Genomic DNA, 19,981 nt, shown 5'->3' on the forward strand with positions numbered 1-19,981 from the left:
CCTACTATGCAGAGACAACATGGCAATCTTTTAAATGGTAGAAGAAAAAACGATGAAATACACAGGCGGAAGTGTTCTACCCTCGATGGCTCATCTGACTGGCCGTATACCTCCTCAGAGGATGACGTTCTTTTGGAAGGGTTTTAGTTTGTTGTATAACATTAACCCCTTAGAACCCTTGGAGTTCCTGGTCACTTTCACTCATAGCTTGCAGTACAAAGCAGAGGCCCTACCAGCGAAAAATGTTTCACTTGCTAGGCTATAGTACAGTACAATAACTGCTATTAATCCTAGCTATACAGTACAATGTTGTCAAAGGGGAAATGCCTGTCGCCAAACCTGACCAGCAACCACTCTGCTCTGTCCCTTCACTGCCAGGCAGTAGCTTCTCACAGGGCTTTAAAATACTTCCTGCACGTGTGGCCGGCGTCTGAGGCCATTAACCATGCCCCCTCGCATGGAATAAGGCCCTCCCCTCTTCCTTTTTTCAAAAAGGAGCTGAGTTTCCTGCGCAAGCATCATGGCGGGGGGGGGGGGGGGTAAATCCTCTGCTCCAGTGAGTGGCTGCGGTCTGCCAAACTTATATTGGTGTAAAAAAAAAAAAAAAAAAGCAGCTGCCTGGCATCAAATAAGACAAAACGCCAATCTGGGAGCCCAGGAAGTGATCAGACCCCGCCCTTTTCTCTTACCTGAGGGTCTGAGCTGGCTTAGGAGAAAGTGGAGTGTCTGCTGTTTCCAGCGGCAGAATGGTGAGTGCTCAATACAGCCCCCAGTGGTGACACATAGACATGACATAACACAATACATGGAACGAGAGATTCCTGCGAATCTCCCCTACCTTATCCTCGCAGCAGGGTTTTATCAGATAAAAAAAAAAAAACTTTCGCCCTTCACGGTAGGCTCAGACTTTAAAGGAAGCCTTCAGGAACATGGGAACTCAGGTTGACCCACAATCTTGGACCTGCGACGGCACCCTGCCAGTAAAATCGTACTGGATCCCAGGGCCCAGCTCTCAAAGCATTCGCAAACAAAACGTGTCTTTGGATTACGAGACCCGGGTACCATTCATTTAGTCCATTGCGGAAACATAAGAACAGATCTGGTCAGGATGGCTGGCTCTCATCAAGGATTACTGCCCGTGGAGCTCGGCACGACACGTATTACTCGTGCAACACCTTAGACGCTGGCGAACAAAAACTGAGGACTCCCAGTAGTGTGGGGGGGGGGGGGGTTATATGGGGAAGTTCACACCTTTTTAAAGGGACGTGCCAGTGTCCAGCACCTGATACGCCCATATAGTTATTATTATGGCTCTGTGTCCCCTGATAAAAAAAAAAAAAAAAAAAAACTGAGGAGCCAGCAGGGAGGAGGGAGTTTAAAGATGGCTGACTCGGTGTTTCCTACATAGGGGAGGAGCCAAGGTCTCAGGTGGCTGTCCTGAGACTCAGCGAAAGAACGTAGTAACTTTTTTTTCTTCCGCATTTTTTCATTCAGAAGTCAGACTGCAATTTTGTGGTATTTGTGCAGTTGCCTAGTGGCTGCTTAGTGTGCTATGACGTTCCTCTTGTCTGTCCCCCTCAATGCATTTGTCCATAAGTCATTCTACTAAGTCTTATCTGTTCCATAGACAGTTGTTAAATGCAGACTGATATCCATGGTAGCTATGTGTAGGGTGGAGTGTGGGTGTCTTTTTTTTTTTTTTTTTTTTTTTTTAACACTATAGCACACCCTCTTTAAAAAAAAATGAAGACTATGCTGTACATGGCAGAGGCTGGCTTTAAAGGTATATTTGCCTTTTTACCATATAGAAACATTTGTGATTAGTTACTAGGTTACCTGTTATGTGCCATACTGTATACCTTTCGGTGACATGTTAAATGAGCACCATTTCAGAACTTTGTGTTTTAACAGAAACATTTGACGTTTTCTAGGTTTTTGCAATGAAGGTTCCTACAGGTGTGGAGATGGAAAGTGTTTAAATAATGCTCAAATCTGCAACAAAGTGAAGGATTGCTCAGATGGGTCTGATGAAATGCAGTTTTGTGGTATGTATATGGAAAGGTCAATGTGCTTGACTCCTTTTTTTTTTTTTTTTTTTTTTTTTTTTATTAAGGCGCCCACTGGGAAAGGCATATGGGAGCTATTGCTAAATAGAGATGGTGGAACAACCCATAGAACATGCTGCAGCAAAAATTACCTTTCTAAAGCGTCAAATCACATTTATATTGACTTGGATATTGCAAAAGAAAAATAAAGACAAACCCAGATCCCAGCACACCCCTATGTGAATGAGTAGGGGTACAAATTATCTCTACCCGATCACCAAAAAGTTAAAATAAAACCATTTTTGTCAATTCCTTTATTAAATGTCAAATTCATGGTAAATCACGCCGCATGCCTCACCCGAAAAATGCTCCACCTTTTAACAGCCAACCGCCAAAGGCCTCATCTTCTGTCTGACAGTTCTTCTATAGGTAAGGGTGGGGCCACCTGGCATGGCCCCCCCTGTGACATGGGCCAGTGACATCACAAGGGGGTGGTGCGACCAGGTGATGTTTCCTGGTGACCCCACCCTTACCTCTCTAACTGTCAAACGGCGGAGCAGGCATTTGGCAGTTAGCAGTCTAAGGCGGATCGTTTTTGGTCTTTCGGGGTGGCGCAATTGATGGACTTGCATTGGGGGGACAAACAGCTGATGACTTCCTGGCTCCACGCCTTAACCGGCTTTTACTCAATCAGGGCGCAGAATGTGCATTGCAGGAAGCTTAGTGGGGCAAATGCCCTGGGAAAATGTGGGTTTTTCACTCCAGTAAGTTGCACATGAGGTCATCCCTGCCCCCCAGCCCATCTGTTTACACGAGCTGCAGGAGGAAAGACCCAGCCCAGTTTATTGTAGTAAAAAAAAATCCAGATGGAGTACTAGTTCTAGAGAGCTAGTTCTTATAAAGTATAATTTTAGGTCTTATTTTTTTTTTTTCCCCCATTTTGACAGCGAGTGCAGGGAGAGGGTCCACTGCCTCCTACAGGGAAGGGGGGGGGGGGGGTCAGGAGATGGAACATGTTCCACCCCAAATATGGGAATATTTATGCCATGGGGCTGTAAGGCAAAAATGCATACTAAATTTTACATTTAGCATACAGTTTTTCCAAGCTTTATTGTAACCTGACCATTAGTATCGTGTCTGAAATGAGGACAACATTTTTGATGCATGGGAATGTAATTTGTGGGATGGTAGGGGGTGTATAATACACCTTCCGTGCCATAGCCTTCTCTTCTGGGAGTGTTCTCTGTGCTAGCTGTGCCCCAACAGCCTTTTGTCTGGTTTACTTTTATCATTGAAGGTGTATGTAAGAAACCCACATTTTGAGTTGTCCACGGAAAAGGAAAAAGGGTAATCTTCCAATGTTCTGGTGACCTGTTCCCTGGGATTTCCTCACTTCCTGTTTTCCTATGGGACAGGAAGTGAAGGCACATCTCTGTAATGGGACATAGATGGTGAAAATGTCAAGGTTATAGCCATCCCTTAATATATCCAAAATGGAAGGGGGGGGGGGGGGGGTGGAAGCACGTAGTATTGCCTATAGTTCTACTTTAAATCTCCTAATTTAAATCTTTTGGATTTCTGACAGTGTTAGGTCCTGAGGTCCACACACCTGCTGTGGCCAATGGTTTTTACTCCTATGTTTTTTGTTAAAATATGCAGAATTCAAAAGCAGGACCAGAAACAAAGACATGGCGGGGAGGAACAACCAAAACTTCCAGAAACTATTTGAGCTATGCATATAAATAAATCACATGTTGCTAAACTGAATCATTCACCATGTCAATTGATGTCTTGCGTAGGTCAGCGCTGTTCTGATGCAAATGGAGGATGCATGCAGAAATGTGATGATGTAACCTGGGGAGTCAAGTGTTCTTGCAATGAAGGTTGGAAACTTCAGTCTGATGGTCAGAGCTGTGTTGGTAAGACTAAATTGGCTAAATACAGATTTTTGAATAAATGTGTGTTTTTTTTTTTTTTTTAAAGCGTCACATTTTGTTGTGTCTGTAAATTTTCATTTAAAAATGCATTTTTTTTCTTTATATATCCAGATATTGATGAATGTTCTTTGGACCTTAGTCCATGCCACCAACTGTGCAACAACACTATTGGCTCATTCAGATGTAGTTGTGTTAAAGGTTTTGAACTTAAGGGAAAAACAGTTTGTGAGGTTATAGGTAAGTGCAAAGAAATCCAGGATGATTTTAAAACTCTGTATATTTGATGTAAAAACTTTGACTGACATCTTTAAGATTTTATAACTATATTTTATGAACATACTCTGGAGGTGCTATTAGGCCTCGCAATGTGCTGCACTTTAATAGATGTGGCAATGCTGCTGCACTGTTCTCAGATTCAGAGCAGAGTTGCCACTCGCGTAGACTGTGCCTGCTTGCAATAAAGTGGGATGAAAAATTATGGGGGTATGGCTGAGCATTATTGCTGATTTCACAAGCCTGTAGCTCTGAATCGGCACCTGGCCACACTTGGTCCTAACCAGCCCTTGTGAGGTGCAGGTAAGGGTGAGATGTGGTCCTCTGGCACCCAAGACCAAAATGTGCCACCTTAATCGGCAGAGCTGAAACTGATGGCTTGCTTATTCCCACCTTGAATGGTTGGGCCAGCAGAGAACGTACAGTAAACGACAATTGGCACCTACCAGTCCATTGGGAAAACAAAATTGGGTGTGGGATATGATGTGGGTACACAAGTGTTTAGGCGGGATGAGCATTGGACAACAGTCAGATTTTCATGAACATTAACAATCATTTTTGGCTTGATGCTAAAGTAGCTTATAAAAGTAGCACCGGCTCCTGAAGAGCACGTGCTATGCATTTTGAAATTTAACGTTACATCTGAACTGCAGTTTGGTTTGGGTATAGTTATTCCAAATTTTGACCTCCATCAGTCTGACTGGATTATAGGGTGTTCAGCCTGGCCATACCATAGGGGGTGCTGTCTCTTCTGGCAGGCATGGAAACAGTCTGGTTGGGTGCTTTAAGGTTACTTTCTCTTGGAGCCAACCCAGTGGGAGTGTCACTCTTGCTGTGCTTTCGGGGAGAGGGTACTTAAGATGTGGATGTCGCGTGGTTCGGGGTTCCGGTCCAGAAGTATATTCTGACTCCATGATCCTGGTCCTCCTGACCAGTCCACAGGACTCCTATGGCCTGGGGTGCAGATCCACCCGACTTTATGCCTCTGGGCTGGCTAGCCTGAGGCAAGGAAAGGATTCAGCGGTGGTCCAGTGCACTCAGGTTGTGGAGGGGCCCAGCAACTTCGTAGTTATCTAGGGGAGGACTCTTCAGAGGGCCACATAAGGGTTGGCTTCTTAGCAAGAGCCTGGTAAAGCTGAAGGACCTAAGTGAATCCAATCTCATGCGGTATCGCCGGACCGGCTGCAAGATACTGGTACCACACAAGTATTCTAAAAGTGTTCAAGTTTTTGTTCATGTTCTACAACCAAGTCTGTGGCAGAGACTTGTTCCTGATTTAAGCACCCTGTTGGCTGCTAGGCCTTGTGAGAGGGACTATCCCACTAGAGTGAACATCCAGCTGTGAATGGCTATTCTCTGGATTTAGTCAAAGTAAGCTAGTTCTTTATTACTGACTTTGATATTAAGAGTACCTGGACTTTTCACCTAACCCTCTGATCTTGCACTAGAGACTGTTAACTAAGTTTTAGCAAATAAAAATCCCTTTAAGCGGATCTGTCAGTCTCAAGTTTCTGGGCCATCTACCACAGGAAACTCCTAGACACGAAGCGAGCGAAGGTAACAGTAAGCCCATCAAACCAGCAGCTCCTTCGGGGGGGTCAGTGCTACATAAATCTTCAAACGTGCAGTTTTTATTTATTTTTTTATTTTTTTATGAAGCCAGTAAAATTTGTGGTACAAAGCATTCTTCTTTCTAAAACAAAAAAATTGTGCTGCATGTTAAATGCGTTGGTGCCATTAACGTGAATGACATCCCAATGAACTGTCAACAGATGTGTGGCGAACTGCTAAAGTGCATGTCAAAATGTTGACGGCGCTATACATGTCTTTGGGTGCAACTCAGAATGAATCGCACTTTATAGCTGCAATGCCTTGTGTGTTTACATGTGGTGGCAAGCTATTGTGAAAGATATCCCTTAAAAAAAAAAAGTTGAGACCTTAAGTCTTCGTGAAATCTGCGTTGTGCTCCCTTTTCCTGCTGTAGCAGATGCAGCTACCATGGGTGCATTTGCATGTGTTCTGGCCCTGGGCACAAAAAGGTTGGCCTTGGAAGCAAGTATAAATTTGTCCTGACTACTTCAACCCATGAAAATCTTCAATTTGTTATGGTAAGACTTGATGTTTACCTGTTTTCCAAGTGGTTAATTGGTGCAGGAAAATTATAAAATTCTGAATCTCATTTATAGGTCATATGGATTAGTCTTTAATTCTAGAGCAGCATTACAAATGAGACCTAAATGAATTTCACAGGCTGGCCCTGAACCACCGCCTCGGGTAACCCCCTGCTGGAGCTCCTGGCTCCCCCTCCTGAGCCTCATCCTGAGCTGTGCTGCCTGTGTCCATAGACAGCATGTCTGCCCTGCCCCCCATTCCCTTTTCACAGGATTTGACAGCAGGAGCCAATTGCTCCCTCTTCCTCAGCAAAGCCTCATCGAGCAGGGAAAAGGACACTTCACTCGCCTTGTCTTTCCTCTCTGGCAGCAAGTTGTCATGCAGCGCCAGCTGGACCGTGTGCCACAGCAGATACAGCCTGATGAGATGAGGAAGCAGTCTGCAGTGAAATCCCACATCACTGGTTTTTGGGAGCCAACCCAGTCATACAGGCCAGAAAGGGAGACATACATCCTGCTGTACATGTGATTCAAGTCCCATGTTTGAGTGCAATCCTTTGATTTTGCATTTGTATCATTAAAAGTGTATTACACTAGGGCAGCCATGAGCTCTTTCCCTTGTATAGTTCAGATTGTCCACCACCCCGTGGATCTTTGAGACCTGCAGCACCTAGAACAAGAGAACCTCTTCTAAATAGGCTGAACATCTTGAGTTTGTGGGGTCAGTGCCGAGTTTTTTTTTTTTTTTTTTTTTTTTTGTTTTTGTTTGATCGAGCAGGGAAAGCTGCTACATATGGGCAGAAAGCTGGATTGAGTGAGGACTCAAGTATAAGGGGGTGAGCAGGGCATACTAATGCCTAAAACATTTTCTCATTCTTCTAGGACAGCCTTTGAGACATAGGGCTCATCCCTCCGGGACAGGAAACGCATTCACTCAAATTTTGTTTAAAGGTGGTCCTCCAGGCCTTCCCCCTTCAGTTTCCTGCCAGATGGGAAGGGAGAGTGTTCAGAACCTGGGAGCTTCATGTCTCAGGGCTGCCCTGAGCCTTCTCTTCCCAAGCACCAGTCTGTCTAGGGAATCGGAGGGCTGCTGGTCCCACTGCTACCTGAACTTGGAGAAAGTTGGACCCCTGGAAGTGTCAGGTGCATCAGGGTTACCTCTGTTCTGTCCTCCCATTGATTTGGTACTCTGGGTCTGATTCTGTGGGAGAGAGATTCCTCTAGAGGGCCCAGTACAATTGCCTCTGGAAAATGTGGGGGACTTGCTGAAGGTGATCTGACACTTTGAAGAGCAGAGAGGAGTTGGTACAGCTTTCTAAGCACCACCTTGTGTATCGTGGGGGGGGGGGGGGGCAGTGCACAGAAATCCAGGGTATTCTCTGTGCATAAATCTCTAGTGGAATCTATCTTGCTGGAGTGGGAACACCCAAAAAGACTAATTTCCCTTTTTACAAGGACACAGCCCATCCTTGGAACAGAATCCCAAAGTTGGATGCACCGCTGGTGAAGGTTTCCAAAAAGACTGATTTGGCCTTCGACCTGGGATCCCTTAAGGACACCATGGATAAAAGGGGTGATGTGCTGTTAAGAGCTTGGGATGCTTCTCTTGGGCTTAAGGCAGCCCTTGCAGCTACTTGTGTTGCCAGAAATTTAGAATGCTGGCTAATGCAGTTGCAATCCCACATTTCTGCAGACGCTTCCAGACAACTGCTCAAATCTCTTCCCTTACTGTTTAAAGCAGTCCGCTTCCTAACGGATGCCTCTGCAGAATCAGTAAAGCTGACAGCCAGGTCAGCATTAGTAAATGCCGCAAGGGCCATATGGTTAAAAGCTTGGTCAGGGGATGTGGCGTCAAAGCACAAGCTTTGTGGGTTGCCTTTCTCAGGTGATCACCTCTTTGGACCTAGGCTTCAGGAGTCACTGGTGTACCCAGGACAAAGGCCTTCCCAGAAAGGGAAAAAGTGTGTGATAGTTTTATTTTTTATTTTTTTTTGTTACAGGCAGCAGACCCAACAGGATATGGTCACCCTAAAACACTGTGTACAGATCAGAAAGGATGACCTATTCAATCAGATTGCCTCAAAGACCCAGTGACTCCTCTGTCCCGGTGGGAGGAATATTGGGACTTTCTCCCACAACAAATGCAAGCCCATTTGTGTTGGAATTCAATGCCATTCCCCCTCCCACTTTTCTGGTTACCCCAAGACTGGGAGAAAGCAGGGGCTCTGATTTGCTGTTAGGGGAACTGTTGTATTAACAAGTCATCAGCCAAGTGCCACTTGCAGAATGTGGCCAGTGGGTGTATTCCCACATAGTTGTAGCCAGAAAACCATCAGGCAAGTTTCAGGTTAATTCTCAATCTCCGTCCTCTGAACAAGTTTATCAGGTACTTCATCCTGAAAAGCTTTGTATCTTCACGGTAACTAATCTCCCGTTTCCTGATTTGTTATATGGCCACGATCGATCTCAGGGATGCATATTTGCATGTGCCGATACATTGACTTCCAGAAATTCCTCAGACTGGCAGTTGGGGTCAATTCAAAAGTTCTTCACTTCCAATTCAGGGCACTGCTGTTTGGACTAGCATCCTCTCTGAGGATTTTTGCGAATGTCCTGGCAGAAGCCTTAGCTCCACTGCATGTCGGGCCATTAGTGATTCCCTATTTGGATGATTTTCTGTTTGTCACCCAATCTTAGCAGCTGGAAAAAAACTTGTAGGAGACAAGTGTTCATGCACTCCCTTGGTTGGCTGATCAATTTGGACAAGTACCTGCTGATCCCAACCCAGGAAGTACAGTACCTGGGTTACAGGATATCTTCAACAGAGAAGGTATTTTCTCCCATAAGAGTGAGTCTAGTGGTGGCGCAGCTTCATACCAATTAGGAAGCCCATATGACATGGTGATTAGGTTTAATGACATGCTGTTTCCCAGCAGTCCCCTGGGCAAGGTTTCACCTGTGCCCATTACAGGCTTGCCTGCTATACTGCTGGGATGGCAACCAGCAGAGTTTGTATCAGCCTATGCTCAGTGTTATGGTGACATTTACCTACGTCACTTGTACTGTTAATGATATATAAAATAAGTGATTAAGAGTCCATTCACACAAGGGCAGCGTGACTTTTGGAAGCAACTTGGAGACTACTTGAGTATGAATAACAGTGGGACTTGGGGCGACTTATAACATGACTAAGTCGCCCCAGGCCAGGCGACTTTGGCCGGGGCTAATCTGAGAATAATCGGCTCTCTAACTCCACGACAAATTTTAAATAGAAAACCGGCATGTGTTCCCCCTCCAGGAGCATACCAGGCCCTTAGGTCTGGTATGGCTTTTAAGGGTAACCCCCTATGCAGAAAAAAACAGCATGGGGGTTCACCCAAAATCCATGCCAGACACTTATCTGAGCGTGTAGCCTGGCCGTCAGGAAAGGGGTTGGGGACGAGCGAGCGCACCCCCCCCCCTCCTGAACCATACCAGGCCACATACCTCCCACATGGGGGGGGGGGGGGGATGCTTTGGGGAAGGGGGTACCTTGTGGCCCCCCCCACCCCAAAGCACCTTGTTGCCATGTTGAGGACAAGGGCCTCTTCCCGACAACCCTGGCCATTGGTTGTCAGTCTGCAGGCGGGGGGCTTATCGGAATCCGGGAGCCTCTTTTTACAAGGGGCCCCCAGATCCTGACCCCCCACCCTATGAGTAAGGGTGCTGTAGTGTACATTAAGACAGCTCCATTAACTAACGTTGATTTTCTCAACAGTAGGACTTGGGGCGACCTGAAGTCTGATCCCAAGTTGCCCCTGTGTGAACGGGCTCTTAATCCTTTTGTTTATATAAAAATCAACCAATACATTTGCAGTTATTACCCATGAAATCGATAAGGAATAACTGCGCAAAAATCAAAATTTATACAGAAAAACGTTAGACTAATCGGATTACCAAATATAGCATAGTGATGTACCACGGGGTACAGAGTCTGAGCAACAGCCAGTATCCATTGCCCTTGATGGTAGGAGTAGTCAAACCTGCTTGCTATTGCCAGGTCCCTGGGTTCACCATACCTGCTTACAGGGCTCAGGTTAAAACAGTGGGCAGACTGGGGAGGTAGGATTACAATGAGCCAGAAGACCTGGATGTCCAGGGATACTTTGTGAAATATGGTACTTGTATGTTTCAGGAAACCATTCTATAGGACCCACTGGACTCTTAAAAACAGTCAGGCAGAAACTGTAAAGCTTATCTGATATTCAAACCAGTTCCAGAAGATTAATACATTATCTTTTAAAGATATAGAAGAACATTATCAGCTAATGGCCTGGTACAATCACTTAAAGCAGTGTTTCTCAACTCCAGTCCTCAAGGTGCCCCAACAGGTCATGTTTTCAGGATTTCCCTCAGATAAAATGGCTGTGGTAATTACTAAGGCAGTGAAACTGATCAAATCGCCTGTGCAAAATGGAAATCCTGAAAACATGACCTGTTGGGGTGCCTTGAGGACTGGAGTTGAGAAACACTGACTTAAAGTAAAGATCAGAATATGAAACTGAGTAGGAAAGAAACATAAATTTAAAAACATACAGGGTTAATACTACTTCAACCCAGACAGTTTTATCACGCACATTTCACTTAATGGCAAAGAGCATTGAATATGCATTCATAAAAACCAATATATCACTAACCTGGAAAAGTCGAACACGACTGCACTTCAAAAAAAATTTAAAGGCTGTTTCCTAAAACAAAAGTAGTTCTAGGGTCCTCTTTTTAAATGTGCATAACTCTAAATCTGTCTCAATAGTTTCCCACATTGGGACAGTAACGGGGTGGAGTTTACTAAAGCTGTGACCCTAAAGACTGTACCTGAATGAACTTTTTCTTATTAAAAAACCTTAGTTTGAGATATTTGGATTAACCTTTTGCTCTTGATCACCCAAATTGTCTACTTCGCTCCTCCTAAGATATCCTGATTTCTAACTCCCTTGTTGCCTCCTCCCATGCTCAACCTCTGGAACCACCCCCTGCCCAATATGTCCAGCCAGATCCTACCCTGTCCACTAGGTGATCCCTAAAACCTTTTTATTCTGGGAAGCCTCCACCTAAAATGTTGCCTCTGCCAGCTCCATATCAGATAATTCCGAGCAGCTATTTTTTTTACCAGCCTCCTCTCCTTGGATCACAAACCTCTTGAACAGGGTCCTTATTTATGCCCTGCACAAACAGTTAGCACAATCTACCTGTTGACCAAACTATCCAACTACCCAACTTTTCCTCCCCGAAGCCCAATGGAAGTTTCAGTAGGTGTAAGGGGGTGTCGGGCTTTGCTATAAAGCCTTCAGGGGTGATCGGGTTACAACCCAGTGTTCCTGCTATATCCCTGCTAAGGGCAAGAGGAGATTACAATAGTCTCCTTGAGGTAGTGTACCCTGCTGAGTACAATTTAACCTGATGCTGAAAACAGTGCATCATTAGACATGTGATACCAGTGCCCTAGTCTCAATATTTTTAACTTTGTTTAGGACCAGTTTGGACACTACCCCAGCATCCATTAGACATTGCCCCTTCCCTGATATGTAGCACAAGACCTCACAATGTGTTCCTGATTATCTCCAGCTCTCTAGTGTGTTAAGGTACCCAGTGCCCCACTGCCAGTTTCAAAGGCAATCTGTTAAGTGTCTTTATCCTAAGTATGGGAAATGGTCTGAATACCTGGATTGAAAACCACCTGCCAACAGGTGCACTCGATTCTTTAGTGGCTGCACCCTGTTTCCTTCAACTCGGTAATCAGACAAGGCTATCCTTCACCCATACAAAATAAACTGCCTAAATGCTTCAGACATGGCATAGTGTAACACTGGGCCGCTGGTTTTCCTGGCATGCAGGACACTAACTAGTTGGGTACACGAGGAGTCTAGGACAGTACGGAAATCTATAGGTATTAACTGAGAATACAGCATGCCCACACAATCTTCCTGCACATCTCTTCTCCAGTCTCACCCAAAACCATACAATGAGGCCAGACCTATACACTCACTCGTACTACACATCTGAAGGTAGATCTAAAGGAAACTGAACAGCAAAAATTGCATAATGTGTATCCAGCTTGAGCAACTGCTGCTACCAGATGCAACTGGCCAACAGGCTAAGAAAAATCCCTTGCAGCACTGAGGTGTTGGGATCACTGAACAGTAGGGGGTACTATCTGAGCCGACCAGTGTGCCTTGAAACAGATATTGGTGTCCGATTCGCCAAAGACGCATTGGTAACAAATAGCCACGTAAAAACCAATGGGAAACTCTAGGAGCAAATAGTTACATGGTGATACTGGGCAGGAAGCGGGCTTGAAATGCAATTAGACACATTGCTAGAGACCTTAACATACCTTAGCCTAAGGTGAAGAGCCATGCTTGAAAAAGCACTGCCTGGGCATGTAACTAAGTGTAACAGCAGGGGGGATTAAGTTGGGATTAAGCAGTCTTAAACCAGTCTACACAAATTGGCATAGCCACTGATTTTTGAGGCTTGGATGAGAACATACAACACACTAGGTAGTCGAAACCACAGCCAAATGGACTGACAAATAGAAGCACCAACTAGATAATGTTAATGAGAACCTAAATTCACATGTGAAACCTGACAAACCAGGAAAACAACTTTGTATAAGGTTGTCTATGGAGGCTGTGATTTCCTTTTTGTTCTGAAAGCCAAGAAACCCATTCAATCTGAGGGATAAAACGACAATTTTAGTAACAAACGTTCCATTTCCTCCTAGAAACTGATTGTCAACAAGGACCGGGTGTTTTGTATAAGGCCCCAATCCTGACAATTCCTCATTGCCCCCCTGTTAATCAGGCACTAGTCTGGGGATGTGGGTAGTGGCTGTCCCTGCTTGTCCCTACTCTGCATTTTGGTGTTTTTTTTTTTCTCTCCTTTAACTTTCACTGTAAACATTAAGTTCTTTTGTATTATTCACTGGCTTGAGCATCCATATAGCCCAAGTATCTTTTTCACATGGCCGTGTCATCTTTGTAGTGAGCATGGTACAGATCTTACCATACCTTGTTTAAATATACCAATCTTAGAACCCCCCCTCAACAGTCCCAGTCAAATATATTTTACCACCCAGGGTCCATATTTCTCTTCCATGGGGGTCAGTTGGTAGGGTTCACCCATATCAGACCCCCTCTTTGAAGCAATTCCATTACCCATCCTTACGAACACTTGGACCCTGACCTGATTTCCCAACCTTTATAGGTTGCTCCTCCAGAGGTAGTGACCCTCTGGACCGTGATTGGGTTGACAGGTACCGCCCCTGTCACATAGCTGCTTTTCACTAATAGTCAGAACAATTTCCCTGTTCGTGATAGTCTTTCATGTCGGCCTGGAGATTTTCCCAAACTCTTTAGTTTAATCTCCCCCGTGGACTTCACTGAAGTGTTCTAAAAAAGACTTAAAGTAGGGCTATTATATCAAGAATGATTAGCGCAAACTTGAACAAGAGAATATATGTATGCTTGGCATACAGAAGGCAGTCAACTGAGGTACTTATTTTGTACTTTTTTTTTTTTTTTTTTATCAGTTACTGTGTAGCCAGTATTCCCAGGTCTAATTATAAAGCTTACAATAACCAGTTATTAATTGCAAAGACGCATACCCAAGATCATTTTAGTGTGATTTAGTCTGTTTCCCCTGATGCAATTTGTCATGTGACTTTGTACACAAAGTTGCATTACAAGTCGCAGCCCATTGATTTCAATGGCACCTGTTCCAATCTGACTTAAATCTGCAGCAACTGAAGTTACCTGCACCACCCTGATGCAACTCCGGATGCGATGCTAACCTAGAGTGTAAACTTGAATCAGTCACATTCAAAGCTTTACCACAGTCGCAACTCAATTGTTCAACCCTGGAGTTGCACCAGTGGAAACGTAGCTTAGCCCACAAGTGCATTTCAATCAACGATTGGCCTAATCTCATTCAAGGGGTCAACTGACATTGCTTTTTGGTGGAGTGGCACATCCTTTTACTGTCTCCAAGATTCCAAATGGAGCCCTCCATTTGCGCCTACAATTTTAATTTTATGTATTGTGCATTATTGAAAATCTGTCTCGTCAAAGTAATAGTATAGACAAACTTGAAGGAAAGTTCTGATAAGTTTGTTACTGAGTATTCACCTGGGAGACAGGTGGGCACAAGACATAAGAAAAAAATGCTTAGCGTTTCTGGGGTTATGACTATTAACCAGCTCTGTCTTCCATACAAGAAATAACCTTCACCCAAATGTTAATCTTCCTGGCACACTGGCACCATCTGTTATGGTGATGTTTACCTACCTCACTTATATTCTTGATACATAAAATAAGTGATTAAAACCTTTTTGTCTATATAAGAATCAACCAATGTGATTGCAGTTATTACCTATGAAATAAGGAATGACTGCAACAAGGATAACTATCAAATTTATGTTTAAAGAAAAGTTGGAATAATCAGCTTGCCAAATTTAGCATAGTGGTGTTACAAATGTAAGCCCTGAGATATGGTTACAATTGACACACATTATCAAGCTATTAAGGCAAATCCTAGGATGGAAAGTTAGGGAGAAAAAGATTCGATAATACAAATACATTATATATAAAGCACTTGCGTGACCATCCTTCATTTAGACCGTGGGCCAAAGAGCCAGGTGTGTGTTCTGAGAGATTATGTATCCCCCTTCCATATGCTAAAATGTCTACATTGAGCCATGGGGGTGGGGGGCTCTCAAGCTAGGACACCAGCTACCATTTTATGATCAAGTTCTTTGTTCCTTCCCACCTCCTTTTGAAGTGACATTATGCTACCAAATGGGTAAGATGAGGCTTTTGTCAGCTACTCCAGATAAAATGCCACAGCTGGGTATGGTGTCTGATTCTAAACATGTTCCCAAAAAATAGTAATTGAAAGATCACGGTCACATTAATAATCTATAATTTTCAGGGCTTAGATTTCCACATCAAAATCGAGTCAAAAGGGCACTGTGGCGGTGAATGTCACAATCTAGACAGGGGTCTGTTGTGGTTGACCAACAACTCTGGTGGGAAGACTCCAGTTCTTTCGTCTGGGGAGCCCACCTGGAAAGATCTGGCTCAAGGAACTTGGTCTCGGGTGGAAACTAGGTGTACCTCAAATCAGAGGGAGCTACTGGCAGTGCAGAGGGCTTGAGTCCTTCCAGCAAAAATAAGGTGGCAGCAACTTCAAGTAAGGACAATGCAGCTGTAGTCTCATACATAAACAAGCAGGAGGGACCAGAAGCCATGCCTTACAGGTGATGGCAGGCAAAATTTTCAGTTGGGCCAAATTAAACCTGGCTTCATTGGCAGCAGTCCACTTAAAGGGGACTCTGAACTCTGGCAGACTTTCTCAGCTGTCAGTGAGTCAAACGAGAGTAGTTGCTCAACCAGGAAGTGTTCGAGCAGGTTGTGAAGTCCTGGGACCAGCCGGAGGTGGATCTTTTCACTTGGAAAGCAAAGTTTGCCCAGTTCTTCCTGCATCCACTGGATCCCTTGGCCAATGTATGGTACCTCAACCTTTGCTATGCCTATACCCCAGTAAGGCTGGCTATGGTGGTTCTCCAGAAATTCTTGAGCGAGGAAATGGATCTCATTCTGATAGCTCAATTTTGGCCAAGGAGGGCATGGGTCGCCGTCATAAAGAGGTTGGCCATATATCCTCAGTCCTCTTCCGGTGACAGAGGCTCTGGTCACACGGGGACCTATTTGGCAGGTAAAGAACCTCAGACTTGCAGCATGGTATCTGAGGAACAGCTGTTTGACTGAGAACCCTTCAGCCTTTAAGATCCTTTTTAGAAAGCAGTGAGCCAGTAACCAGTGCCATTTACATCAAAGTCTGGCAAAGGTTCAATTCTTGATTGGCAGAGCAGGAAGAACAGGAATTTCAGCAGTATTGGACTTTTTCCAGTCGGGAGTGGAATTAGGCCTTTCTATTAGCACCCTAAAGGTACAGGCCACCACCTTGTTTCAGGTCTCCCTGCAGCAAGATCAATTTGTAAGGAATGTCTTTAAGGCCCTCTCCAGGTCCAGGCCAGTGAAGGTTAGGCTGTCCCTCCTGGGACTCTATCCTTGGTCCTCTGTGTGTACAGGGAGTCCCTTTTTGAACCTCCAGGGGAAAAAAAAACGAATTAAGTGGGTGGTTCTTAAGGCAGCTCTCTTTCCTTTTTTATTTTTATTTTTTTATTTTCTTGATTGCAATCAATTCAGCCAGAAGAGTTGCAGGTGCTCTCAATCAGCAATTTTTTTGTTGATTTTTGGAGGCTGGGGTTGTGCTCAATCCTGCTTTCCTCCCCAAAGTATCTTCTACGTTTCACAGATCACAGGACATTATCCTGCCAACATTTTATTCCTCAGAGGTTGATGAAGGAAAGTTTTTAGTTTTTATCTAGAAGTCCGCAGCGACTTCAGGAAGTCTGTCTATTTGAACTTTGGCACATGCAAATGTATGTAAAGTGTCAAAATCCACTATTGCCAGATGGATAAAAATGAGTTGGAGGCATACAGGTTGGCAGGGATGCAAGTGTCCCTAGTTAAGGCACATTCAACCAGGGTGGTCTCGGCTTCCTGGGCAGAGAAAGAAAGTGCCACTCCATCTGGTTTCTGATAAAGAACAAGCGTTTGGGCAAAAGGTCCTCCGGGCAGTGGTACCGTCCTAGCAGAGTACTTTTTTTTTTTTCTTGCTTCTCAGGTGGTCCTGGAAGACTATAGCAGAAAACCAGAGTTAGACTTGCCTAACTTTTTCTAGGCATCTTCCAGGCCTGGTTTCCCACCGTGTCTGCAGGTGGTGCAAATGTTACATAGTGTGTGTGTGTGTGTGTGTTTTTTTTTTCTTTTTTTTTTTTCTTTTAGAGCCTTCTGACGGTTCTTGTAGAAACTGATGGCAGGCCTGGAGGACCGCCTTTAAACAGATTTGGGTGACAGTTTTTTCCTGTCCCGGTGGGAGGAGCCCTGTGTCTCAGAGGCTGCCCTGGCAGACTCCTACAAAGTTACCAGTAACTCTAACTTAACGTTTTTCACCTTTTTAATGCAGCAAATGTTAAGGTAAATGCTTAGATTTTGGAAAACTTTAAAGCCCGTCACTAGAAATTTCAGGAGATCAGTAATGTTCATAGTGGTCATGACAGTTAACTTGCATTCAGCTGTTCTTGGCTTGTTGGCCATCAAGATAAATGTATCACCTCACCATAGTCTGCTTATGGTAATGTTATGAAGTTTAGTGACCATTTTACTCATTGAAAAAAAAATGGTTTACCAGTTTTGTACAGTAAAATGTATACCTGTGCTGTTCAACATTTGTTTGTTTCTTTCAGGAAATGCTACAGTAATTTTACTAGCACAAGCAGGTGAAATTGGAATAGTGGATGTCAGAGCTGCAGACTACCAAAAACTCTTTTCCATTCCTGGCAAGCCATCTGCTGTTGCATATTACCTTTCTAGAGAAGCATACTTTTGGATAGATGAATGGAAAACTTTGCAAATGTTTGTAATTGGAGGAAAAAATATTACTTCCCTTTATCCAGGTACATAAAATACTTGCATTGTATACCGAAAAAAATACAGGGTTCCATATATTTTAGAATGTACAGTAAAAATAAAAGACAAACTATCGCCAAAACATTTTTTAGTTTTAGAGTTGTGATGTTAGAGCGGCAGTCAAGTTGTTTGCTACCTGTGTTCCTGTTGGTGAGATTCTATCTTCCGAATTGTCCTAATTCTCCCTCCCATTTTCAACAGGAAGTGTATGTGTATAAAAAAAAAATTCTCCACACAGTCTGGACATATGTTGACCTCTTCCCACTGGCCATACAATTATGCGGATGCTCGTGGGTGGGGCTTTATTGCTGAGAGGCCACATGTGGCCCTATATAAAACCTTCTCTGTGCTGGTAGTGTGCGCACTCCCAGCACATGTGATCGAGGTCTGAAAAGCTGATGCATACTTGTTGGCGGCCACCTGATCAGAACGCTTCCAATCAGTGGTCACATGACCTGAATACCTATCTGGCACCCAGAAGCTCTTAAAGGGACGAGGTGGCAGGAAGGGGTTAATACTGTATATTGACATGGAAATGTAGTTGCATAGATCCCTTGTCCAAGGTAAATTTAGGAGTGTTGTACATGCCAGTGATACCTGCATATGAGGCAGGAAATGTCAGAATGTTACAATGGGGGAGACGCAGCACACATGCTAATCTCCTAAAAGGGTATGTGTAGGTAAATGTATGCCATCTTGGTGTGTGTAAATTTTAGGATGATGACTTGTAAAGAGTTGGGGTTTGCAGTGAGATCCCTTGATATGCCATAATCAGTGAAATGTAATAACCAGAAAGTGCAAGGAGGGTATAGTCTCAGGTCCCTTGGTTTTTCCCTCTTAATGGTATTGATGGCTTTAAGAAGCTGTCTGCAGAGAGCATGGGGTTAAGCATGCTAAACCTCAAGGGCTCAATGGTTTTATATACATTTGCGGTCTCAAAGATACATGTGTTAACGTGTGCATGGATCATAAAGCGATCCACTGTTCAAAGTGCTCAAGGTTTGCAACCTTGGCATCTGTTGGGTCCAACACGTGTGCATACCATTTGAAGTCTTACTGCATCTTTGGTCTTGTCATGTTGCACAAGATGGCGCTTGCCAGCCTAAAGTGTACAAAAACTTTGACATTTCATTATAGAAAAGGGATATTAATAGTACAAATGGTATTGGTAACAATGAACCAAATTTGTTGCCAATGCACCTCAGACTTGGCTGTATTTAAATGCCTTTCCTGTTTAAAAATGTAACTGAGTAGAATGAGTCAGAAATGGGTTAAGGTTTGAATTGACATGGGTTGGCATGAGTGCATATGATCCGACCAGTTAAATATACAGATTTTTGTTGCAAGATCCAGTGCCTGATCTGCATGCATTTAAAGAATTCTGCATTGGGATTATATTGCGTTTCTTTGGCAGCCTGTGAACAAATCCCTTCAAAAATGTAAAGACAAGTAATATATGTAAGGGAGTGTAATGGGAGGTCCACGCTTTTTTTTTTTTTTTTTTTTTTTTCTTTGAGGAAAGCTGTGGTAGATGCAACCCCCTGGATTTAAGGATGGGCAGTAAGAGCTGTTAACAGGAGGGCCATGTCAGGAAGTTACTAGGTGTGTTGTAAATAGAAGTTATGTAGAAAAACAGGTGTGCATATCACTTTAAGTGAACCTCAATCCTGAAATCTATCAAGTGAACGGGATAAGTATGTATTATGTGTATCAAATGGTCAAATCCATAGGCGTGTGCCTGGGCACACCCTAATCAATATGTGCATTGCTGATTTCCCCCTCTAGTTTCTGGGCTTTCCCCCTTGTTGACCCCTCCACACTGCAGTGCTGCGGCTTCCCTTTACTCTCCACCCAGATGTCTACGGGGGATGTTTCAGGATGGAGAGCAGGGAACAGGCTAGTAAATCTTTTTATAAACACACTTGTTCACTGTGTCCATACCTGAAGCAGCCCTCAAATTACACTCACACGCTCGCATTTTGCGAGTGAATTTTGAGGGCTGGCGAGAAGGGCTGCCTGGGAGCCGGGGGTGGGGGGGGGGA

General features: G+C 44.1%; 1 protein-coding gene across 1 annotated transcript in view; it reads left to right on the forward strand.

Moving 5' to 3' along the window:
• LOC143975874 (uncharacterized) overlaps positions 1-19,981 on the forward strand; it is a 215,635-nt gene that overhangs the window by 51,336 nt on the left and 144,318 nt on the right. The window contains exons 6-7 of the mRNA XM_077478427.1: positions 1,932-2,045; positions 3,845-3,964. Coding sequence (XP_077334553.1) covers positions 1,932-2,045; positions 3,845-3,964 — 234 coding nt within the window. The remainder of the gene's footprint in view (positions 1-1,931; positions 2,046-3,844; positions 3,965-19,981) is intronic.

This window comes from Lithobates pipiens, unplaced genomic scaffold (assembly GCF_037356315.1).
Source record: "Lithobates pipiens isolate NorthernLeopardFrog02 unplaced genomic scaffold, aLitPip1_a1.2 Scaffold_13, whole genome shotgun sequence".
NCBI classification, from domain to species: domain Eukaryota; kingdom Metazoa; phylum Chordata; class Amphibia; order Anura; family Ranidae; genus Lithobates; species Lithobates pipiens.